Source organism: Hippocampus bargibanti, linkage group LG01 (assembly GCF_051943395.1).
Source record: "Hippocampus bargibanti isolate YZ-2025 linkage group LG01, ASM5194339v1, whole genome shotgun sequence".
NCBI lineage: Eukaryota > Metazoa > Chordata > Actinopteri > Syngnathiformes > Syngnathidae > Hippocampus > Hippocampus bargibanti.
The window spans coordinates 26,914,303-26,925,195 of NC_142734.1; the positions used below are offsets into that span (position 1 = coordinate 26,914,303).

The following is a 10,893-nucleotide window of genomic DNA, read 5'->3' on the forward strand; positions in this document are numbered from 1 at the left end:
GTTGCGCTATGTGTCATGATGTGGCACTGGCGTGGGGGGAGTGTCCACCGACGCCGAGGCGGGTGGGGGTCGACGCTCGGCCAGGGCGAAAGCCTCTTTGAGACTTTTTTACTTCGGCCACCGCCGAAGTCCGAGCGTGTGTGTTGGGCGACCTCTTCTGGCTTCTCTATGCGTGAGAAGCCGTGCGTATTTGGGTCAGCAGAATGACAAAGTAATAGAAATCGATAATACGAAATATAAAATGATAAAAATGACACAAAAAATTATATTTATAATTGAACTGTAAGCAGTTTGGTATATAATCGTATTCAATAGAAAACGTTCTTTAAAAACAACAGGTTGACATCGTATACTATTCTGTCGTATGAACCTCGCGTCGGCCATTTTGAATGTTTTTTGATTTACGACCGTTTGACTTACGACCGTTTTGTCGTAACGGAACCCGGTCGTAACTCGGATGTTACCTGTATATATATATATATATATATATATATATATATATATATATATATATATATATATATATATATATATATATATATATATATATAAAATGGCACTATCTAAGAATCTACTCACACCCTGAATCGTGCCAGTTCCTTCGCTTTCCCACGCCATCGTTCTCCACTTGGCGCTGAAACGACAAAATCTCTGGCGGAGAGCGCCTCAAAACCCGAAAGCTTTTTGCCCGAGAGGAGTCCCTTCTCTCCGTTCCGCCTTTGCAGGGGGAGGCAAAAAAGGGGCGTGGCTTCACACGGCATCGCTTTGGGGGCGGTCGCCGGGCGAATACGGTGGCGGCGGGACGGGGTTGGGCTTGATGGCTCTGCTCTTCATGTACGAGATGAGCTGGTCGGGGATCTCGGCCAGGACGTCCTTGGCCAGCCGGGCCATGCTTAGGACGTGGTTTCCAGCGCGGTCCATGTAGTCCCTGAAGGGGACAAACTGGTCGCGGGGGTTGGGTGTATAAGAGAACTGGCCTATCAGGCTTCATTGTTCACCAACACAGTTTTAAAAAACAGATGATCGTGTTTTTTTTTTTTTCATTTTCACCTGCACAATATCTCTCTCGGCCAATTTTCCCCGCGAGGAGATTCGGATGTCGTCTCCATCCAACTCCACCATGGCTGCGGAATCGAGGAAATCAGCAGCAAATGAGCACCTGTCAGTCATTCCACTCTGTCCTCAGATCATTCATGATGGCTTTGTCAATTTGGCATTTACGCAGGCGATCATGTTCATTTCATTCTTAATTCATTTATTGATTTTGTTTTAAGGGATCAATTGGAGAGGCAGATTGACGCCATTCTCAATCCCGGCGTCATTCTTCTCAGCTGATTTCTCCTTTCGCATGTCAGCACTCGGAAACGCCAATTTCCCATCACTGTAACGCACTTGACTTTGAAATTCAATCCAATCCAATCCTTCATTCCAGTTGCTCCAAAATGCCGCTCCTCGCCTTTTTTTGCAGCGCTCCTACTCTGCCCTCCTACTTTTTCGAGTGCATTTGAAGAGCCTCCAATTTGCTTCTCGGTCTGGATCCACCAGACACGACAAAAGGTAACGAGAACAAAGCTCGGTGGGGCGGAGCCTAAACTAGTTGTTTTCAAATGCTTGAGAAATTCTGCTGGGTTGACAGTTCAGCAATTCGACACATTGTTATTTTCGAATGAGTATGTTGTGACCTTGACTGTCACTTGCCGACCCCCCACCGCCCCACGTTGGTTGATTACCGATTGACTCACCGTCAAACTCGGCTTGGCCGACACCAACGATGATGATGGACATGGGCAGTTTGGCCGCCTGTGGTGAATGACAAGAAAAGTCAGTTGCAGGGTGAAGGACTCAAGTCGCAGGGTGCCCCCCGTCATGCCCGTTTACTGATTCCCAGAGCAGGAACAGTTACAAACAATAATAGAAACGCAAAAAGGGTCTTGTGAAGGGGCGGCGGGTTATGAAAATGAATGATGAATGAGATCGTAAATATTTGATGGCTTTGTGTGCGAGAGTGTTATCACGTAGTTTGTCTCAAGTGGCCGCTAGGCCTGGAGGAAAATAAATAAATAAATCTATTGTGTGATAAGGACCCCCTCTCGAGTGTGGGGGCTTTTATAAGCGCCATTTACTGTGCATGTTTCAATGTGGTGGATTTTAAAACATCATATAAGAGAACCGTTGGAGTTCCAATATTGCCCATGTGGGATGAGTGGAGCAGAGACACCAGAGTCTACCGATGAAATAAAAATAGCCCAAAAAATGTAGTCACACGACGACAACTGGAAGGGGCTAATGTCGTTTAATCGTAGAAAATGAAGCGATGCACACTTACCTTCGCCGCTTCTTTAGCACAACTGGAAATTTGTCACAAAACTTCCTTTCTATTTTTTCAAATTTAAACGCCTTCACTCGTCAGCGTCCACAAAACTTTCTTTGGGTCACAAAATGCCACCATCTTACGTAACAGTCATTCGCTCACAGTTTGAATACTCAAAGAGCAATTTCGAGACAATTAAGATGACGCCGCAATCATCTTTTTTTTTTTTTGCTGCGCCCATATTTGGACTTCCTGACCAGGTCCAGGATGTCCAAATATGGGCATAATATGGGGCAAAGAGGGTTCATCGATTCAGAGTAACAACTAAACTCAATCTAAACTGTACATTTGGCATTAAATAAAATAAATAAAAATGCCGCTCAGCCCCCCCCCCCCCCCCCCCCCCCCTCCCGAGTTCTAGCACGCATCATCTTCACGATTTCCTTCGGAGCAGTTACATGTCGTAAATGATTGATGCCTGCTGGTCGTTGAAAGACATTTACAGTGATAAAAGTAGGTCAGTCTTCCTCCCCGAAGGCCCTGATGGGGTGGGTGGGGGTACTTGTAGGGTGGGGGGGGAGGGGGGGCTGCCGTTTAACCACGGGTGGTTCAAGTCAAAGGTATTTTCCGCTCCCGGTTTTGCATTCTGAGCGCTTTGCCTCAATTGGGCTTTTAGGTGGACTGTTTGAATCCAGTATAATTTCGTAACACATTTATCCCTCTTCCTTTGATAAAAAAAAATGGCTGTGGATGATTTGACCCCACCCCCCTGGATACATTTCGGCAAATGTTTGAATTTAATAATACAAGTGTCACGGTTTAAATTGCTCATTTTGAAAGAAGAAAATGTTTTCAAAGACAAAACGCGCAGCTCCCCAAGAAAATAAAACAGAGTTACTGACTGCAACGTGTCGCAGCAGCGCTTCTAATCAGAAAACAGCAAATAACTATACTGTTGAAATCAAATTCACTTTTTTAGAGCCTCATGTGGGATTTAGCATAGGTTCAACTTTACTCCTGTGTGCAAACACTCCCTCAAACAAACCCACCCCCCCAGAAAAAAAATTATCTGCAATGTTAAATTTGCAAGAAAAAACCATCTAAGATAGTGTGAAACCCTGCAGGCTGCCTTTACAGATATGCAAATAGATTTGTCGGATGAGACTTTTACTGGTCAATTAGCATCGAACATGTCTTGTCAAAGAAACGCACGCGCACACACACGTTCCTGTCAATGGTTTTGTGAGGTGCGGATAACTCCAGATAAAGAGTGAGACCACGGTTGCTGATAAGTTTAGAGAAGAACTAGTGTTACATTTGAACACTAAATGTCATCCTATTTCCCCCTTCAACTTCTTTAAAAACAAAGAAATAAAAAGTGGACTTGAAACTGAAATAACAGCAGGAGTAAGGACTCTGAATGGGTACATTCAAAGTCCTCACCCCTGTCGTGAATTTTATTTAAAATATCATTTTACTTTTTGTGGTATGATATTTTTCCTCTCATTAACCACGCACACACACACATAAACACACACAGTGAGTAATAAGTGTGTGTATCCAAGTGAAATGAAAATACACCCCAAAAAATTATTTTGGGTGAATTTGTGAGGACCTTTCTGAAATTTTAACAGATGCATGTATAGACCCTCTTGGAGCCTTTAGAATGAAAAACTTGTGAGGACCGGCCAAAAGGTCCTCACTTGTCAAAAATGTCCTCAGTATGTATGGTATAAAATGTTAGTGGTCCTCACAAGACTAGTCATACACACACACACACACACACACACACACACACACACACACACACACACACACACACACACACACACACATGCACACGCACACACACACACACACACACACACACACACACACACACACACGTACGCACACACACACACGCACACAGAGCAAGACAAAAAGGAAGCAGGAGAGTTGAGTTCCAGGTGAAGCAGCATGACGTTCAGAGCTGTTGAGCAGAGCAGCAGACAAGATCTTAAAAGGAAGGTGTGGCTGTTCCAATGGTTTGATTAACAGTCGCAAATTCCCTTTAAACCCAGTCTGCTGGGGGTCTACGGGAGGCCATCCGCATGCCATGTGATACCACCCAACCCCCCACAAGCCCAAAATCACAATGCAAGGGATGTTGTCTATGACTGTTCTTTCGTCACGGGCCCGATTTTCACGCACATTTTAATTATTTTCATATACCAACAGTGATTGAAATGAGGGTTTGCGCCGTTGTGGGAGTAAACACCGCCAACTTGATCCCTACCCCATCGAAGCAGTTCCTCTGATTCTTTTAACTCATTCACTGGCGATGTGCAAAAATATGTCCACTCCAGTGCCAGGGTTTTTGTCATTTTCACTCAAATTGCAAGACCCACAGAATATTGAGCTTTAGGACTACATAAATATTCAATTCAGCGTAAGACACCTTAGACTCACTTCTTTCATCAGGCAGAAAGAGTTAATTCCTAAGTTATATGGGTCTGGAGTTATCTGAGCTTGAAATGGGGGCGGCTGTCCAAAATACAATACAATACAATGCAATACATAATGATATAGCACTTTTACAACAGCTGAAGTTGTGACAAAGGCCTAACATGGACAAAAGGCAAATGCCGCCCCCTCGTGGAAGGGAAAAACATTGGCAGAGGTCTGACCAGCGCTTTATCAGAACACCCCCACAAGAACAAAAAAACAGAATAAATTTGGGAATGGCAGTGCAGGTGAGGTGCCGAATTCCCAAATGCAGTAAATTCGACTTGCCTTGGCACAAATATGAAAAGAAGTAAATTTTTACCCCCATGGCATGTGTGCCTGTCCATGGAAATGAATATGTCCCATTTCGGCCATCACGAATAAAACGGAGGTCTAAACTTAACCGCACAAAGGATTTTTTTTTAAATGGTATGATGAGAAAATGCATTTTCCTCGCCCACGGGCATTTTATAGTCTTTGAGCGCCATCGTTCCGTCCCTCCATGGATTGGGATTAATTGGACACGTTGTCATCACCTCGCTAGTTCGTCAGTGTTGATGAAAGAGACATCCATCTTTGACGTGGCGCCGCTAATTATTCCGACGTCATTCACCGTGTGCGTACGAGTAACACTTGCAATGAATGAAAGTTCATTTAAGGACAGAAATGGGAAGGAATTTTTTTATGTGCTACCGGAAGTTTCAAAACGTCGAATAAAACTCACATCATGACAAATGTGGCTCATGGCCAGTCAAAGAGCGGCCAGGGTATTTTTTCGGGGGGTGGCGGACGGCGCATCGTGACTTTCAAATGAGAATAATTGGGAGCAAGTTAGGCAACGCCGCCGACAATAATAATGAGCGGGTGCTCTAATTGGGCACCATCTTGGATGGATGAAACGAATTCCCTTCAGATGCAAGGCTATTCAAGTCCGAGTGACACCACGTGGTCCCTGGCGGTCTCAATAAAAGAGAATATTCGCCGATAAGCAGCCGAGGAGGAAAGACGTGGTAGAGAAAACGCCACACAGTTCCCAAAGCGCTCGTCGGGCGACCGCACTTACGTTGACGATGGCCTCCTTGGTTTGCGCCATGTCCGAGATGACGCCGTCCGTGATGATGAGTAAGACGAAATATTGCGAGCCGTCCTGCACCGCCGCCGCGTACCTGGGGGGGGGGAGAAGCATCGTCAGAACAGCGGATGAAGGATGGACGCCATATCCGTCCATCTCGGATCAAACTTGCGGATCAAACCCCGGATTGGTCGCCAGACAATGTGCCAGCATATGCGGACAAAGCCGGATGTGCTAAACACAAGCTGTGCTGCCATTTATTCATTAATCTGTACATCCATTCATTCATTACATTTACATCAATCTGTACATTCATCTGACCATTCATTCATCCATCCATCCATCCACTCGGACATCCATCGCTTCATTCATTTGTTCATTCATTCATCTGTCCGTTAATTCATTGATTCATTCAATCATTCAGTCATCTGTACATCCATCTGTTCATTCATTATTTCATTCGTTAATCAAAGTCAAAGGCAGCTTTATTATATATACTTAATCTGTCCATTCATTCATTCATTCATTCATTCATTCATTCATTCATTCGTTCATTCATTCATCTGTCCGTCCATTAATTAATTCATTCATTGGTTCATTCATTCATCTGTACATCCATTCGTCCATTTATTCTTTCATTTGTTAATCTGTCCTTTCATTCATGCATTTATTCATCCATACATCCACTCGTACATCCATCTGTTCATTCATTTGTTCAATCATTCATCTGTCCGTTAATTAATTCATTGATTGATTGATTCATTCATTCATCTGTACATCCATTCGTCCATTCATTCTTTCATTCGTTCATCAAAGTCAAAGTCAGCTTTATTATGTATACTTAATCTGTCCATTCATTCATGCATTCGTTCATCCATCCGCCAGTTCATTCATTCATTCATTCATTCATTCATTCATTCATTCATTCATTCATTCATTCATTCATTTATTCATTCATTCATCTGTCCGTTCATTAATTAATCCATTCATTCATTGGTTCATTCATTCATCTGTACATCCATTGGTCCATTTATTCTTTCGTTCATTAATCTGTCCATTCATTCATGCATTTATCCATCCATCCACTCGTACATCCATCTGTTCATTCATTTGTTCATTTGTCCGTTCATTTGTCCATTCATCCATCCATTCATTCATGTGTCCATCCTTCATCCATATGTCCATTCATTAATTTTTCATTCAATCCATTCATCCATCCGTCCATCCATTTACCCACCTATTCATTCATTCATTCATTCATTCATTCATTCATTCATTCGTTCATTCATTTGTTCATTCATGTTATTCATTCATTCACTCGTCCATCCATCCATTTATCAGAATCAGAAAGCCTTTAATGTCCTTGAGAGTTTTGAAAGGCGCTTATAAATGAAATGTATTATTATTATTGTTTAATGGTCCCACAGTGGGGAAATGTATTCATCCGTCCATTCGTCCACCTGTTAATTCATTGATTCATTCATTCATTCATTCAGTAGGTGGGGGACACCATGACCCGGCCAATCGCAGGGCAGAGACGTACAAACAGTTGCGCTCACATTCACACCAAGGGACAATTTTGGATGTTCAATGAGCCTGTCACGTTTTTGGGGAATGTGGGAGGAAACCCAAGGCAAGCACCCGGGGAAAACCCAAACGCAAGCACTGTGAGGGGGGCGTGCAAACTAGTTAACCACCATACCACGTTATATGTCAATCAAAAACAGCCACATGTTCATGTTCAATCCGGGTTTTTTGGAAAGTGGACCAAAAGGTCTACATCAACCAATCAATCAATAATTCAATCAATCAATCAATCAAATGAATAAAAGATTTGTCGCGACGCATCAATTTCTGTAAGTGTTCCGTATGAGCTGGAATGTAAATAAGTGAAGTATGCTGTAGCGCATTGTGTCCCCGAGGGTCTTTGCAGACACTTTGAGCAAAGGCGGCGGAGACGGCGCGCACTCAGCATGGCCTACTTTCATCAACTTATGCATAATTGACTGGACGCTTTATGCAAGAGCTGCGCTATTTCCATTCTCATTTCCTGAAAAACATTTCGGGACGGACGGTCGGACAAAACAAACAACCTCGTGAGATTGAAGGGGGGGGGGGGGAGTTTGAATGGACGCTCGTGGGCAGCAGCAAGAGCGATAAGATTAGCTGCTCTAGCGCGGTGCTAAATTGGTTAGCGCTTGTGCCTAGCAGTTCTGGGCGCTTTAGACTGCGAAACTTGGTGCCAGCTGGATGTCACTCGTATCTGGAAACATGATAATATTTTTTATTTATTTATTTATTCATTGATTCGTTGATTTATTTATCCATTTATCCAGTTGTCCATCTAGCCATTTATCCATCCACCTATTGATAGAGATTAGACAGAATAAGAAGTTATCATTTTTAAAAGTTTCATGCTGTTATATGCTTAGCCAACATGTGAGACTGAATACACAATGGAAGCACAGACAACCTGGGGTAAATCAGGTCAACAGACACAGCAGGTTAAACTGTCAGCTTCATCTAGGACAGGGGTGTCAAAGTCATATTTTGCCGCGGGCCACATTGTAGTTATGGTTATGGTGTAGTTTTCAAATCTGAAGTCAATAATAATAATAATAATAATAATAATAATAATAATAATAATAATAATAATAATAATAATAATAATAATAATAATACATTTCATTTATAAGTACCTTTCAAAGCTTTCAAGGACACTTTACAGTCACAGGATATTTTTTTGTTGTGGTTTACATCCAAAAATATGAAATTTCGGCTCCGATTTTAGCAAGCATCATGGACTTTCACGTTTGATTTGCTTTCGCGGGCCGAAAAAAATTACATGGCGGGCCAGATTTGGCCCTCGGGCCTTGACTTTGACACCTGTGATCTAGGAGATCTGTCCTTGCACAGAATTTTGGACTTGGCATACTCCTTTATCACCAAAGTTATTTACGAGTTGAACATCCTGCACAGGGAAAGCTCATTCGCCAGGTTACAAATTTATCAGCTCATGGAAAAGACAATGTTTTAATGCTTACAGCTGTTGGGGCTCAGAACGTTCCAGGTGTGTGGTATTATAATCAAGAAAACGATGTTTTACTAATGTATCACTTTAATTAGCATGTACTCTCAATATCTCAATCTTGGCAGAGGGCCACAGAATTCAGACGTAGGTCAATGATGTCTTAAAAATCGACCTTTTTCTTCAAACATTTGGAAACTGATATTATTGCCATTTCCCAAGTTCTAAATTAGCTAAATATATCAGTTATTGTGATCTTGGACCTTGGCTATGCCTTCCTCAAGAGCCATGTAATTTTATTGTTGTTGTTTTTGAAAAACGCTGCAAAATTTGGGATATTATGTCATTTTTTTTATTGTAGCTTTCCGGAGGTTGATGCTATAGCATTGAAAGTTGTACCAAATGAAGGCTAATAAAAATTTCTTTTTCATGACATACTATGTCATGAATGACTACGTTTCCTGCCGGCAGTAGGGACAATCTTTCTGTTTCCGAGTCTGTCCACAGTGTCTGACTGTCATATCTCAGACACCCATCCATTCATTTATCCATTCATCCATTTATCCATCCATCCCAAACCCAATTTATTTGTTAATCCATCCGTCCATGCATCCATCAATTTATCCTATTATTGATCAATTTATCCATCCATCTATCACCACCCTTTGTTTTTTTTTTCTTTTTTCCCTCCATATCACGGGCGTCGAGTGGAGTCCTTCTACCCGTCATTTTCCGGGACATCAAACACATTTATTGATTCCCAATTGTGTCGTGATCGAGCAACACTTCAGATCGGTCAGCCATGTTTTGCGACACTTTTACCAAAACAAAATGTCCTTTTTTTTTTACTTCCTCTTTCTAAACCCTAATTGCATTTTAGAATGGATTGCGACTTGCCTCGGGAGATGCTTTGACATTACATACAATCAAGCTTCTTTGTAACATGTTAACCGCGTGATGCCGTTGCCGTGGAAACCGTCGACCAGATGCTTTAAAAAAAGCATTTCTCCCCCCCTTTGAATGACGACTAATCTCGACCGACCACGTAAGGGAATAATGGGAACGGGTCTTGTCGTACTTTGCGCTTTGCTTCACACGGCTAAGATAGATTTGAATTTGATGCCTTTTTTATGCGGCTAAATTGCATTTTTCGAATCCAACGCTGCCTCGCGTCGCCCCGTTTTACTGCAATAAGGCGAGTTTATTGCGCAATCACTCATCTCCCATCACCAATTTGTGGTCTTGCCAGGAAAGGCATCGGATGATCATTTCCTCATTTGCAAAGCTTGTTAAGGGGCGAATCAAGCGTGCGGGGTGCGCCGTCGCATTAAAAGCCAATTTATTGTCTGTGCATGTGTGTACCAAACCTCCTGTGATGTTGCAATTAAAGTGCAGCGCATTGCAGATTTGAAAAGTACAGCGAAAATCCATCCGTCCATTTTTATGAGCGGCCTTCATCATTAAAAGGCTCGAACATTTGCGGCCATATGCAGTACAGGGAAAATATCGAATCAAATGTCAAAGAATTTTAAGTAGAAAATGCCCTTTTTGGGAGGAATTACAACGAATGGCGAGACTCCAAAAAAACTCCCGTATTTTCCATATTAAAATATGGTAGCGAGGGAAAGGGATGCGAGATGTCGCTGTGCCGTTGGTTCATTTGTTCGCTACCTTGCCACGTGATTGACCACGGGGGAAAAGTTGGTGGGTCCATACAGCTGCACTGTCTTGAGGCTTTGATGGTATGCGTCCAGAATGCCCTCCATGCCGTTGCAGTATGGGTTCTCCAAGTTGCCGTTCTGGTTCAAAATGAATGAATGAATTAATAAATATGTAAGTAAGATTTATTTATACAGCACTTTTCGCAGGTAAAATCACAAAGTGCTTCACAAAATTTAAAATAGTCAGAGTAAAAACAATACACAAAAAAGCATGAAAAGTACTTAAAATAACTCCCACCTATAAAATCTACATATATTTCAATGTACACGTGAA

The 10,893-nt window shown here is 42.3% G+C and overlaps 1 protein-coding gene across 2 annotated transcripts in view; it reads right to left on the reverse strand.

The window, feature by feature from the left end:
* Nucleotides 1-545: 545 nt before the first annotated feature.
* cpne5a (copine 5a) overlaps nucleotides 546-10,893 on the reverse strand; it is a 73,515-nt gene continuing 63,167 nt past the window's right edge. For both annotated transcript variants that reach the window (XM_089006458.1, XM_089006449.1), the window contains 5 exons: nucleotides 10,570-10,697; nucleotides 5,862-5,964; nucleotides 1,743-1,800; nucleotides 1,051-1,124; nucleotides 546-942 (listed from right to left, as the gene is read on the reverse strand). In XM_089006458.1, the coding sequence (XP_088862584.1) occupies nucleotides 751-942; nucleotides 1,051-1,124; nucleotides 1,743-1,800; nucleotides 5,862-5,964; nucleotides 10,570-10,697 (555 nt within the window). In that variant the 3' untranslated portion in view covers nucleotides 546-750. The remainder of the gene's footprint in view (nucleotides 943-1,050; nucleotides 1,125-1,742; nucleotides 1,801-5,861; nucleotides 5,965-10,569; nucleotides 10,698-10,893) is intronic.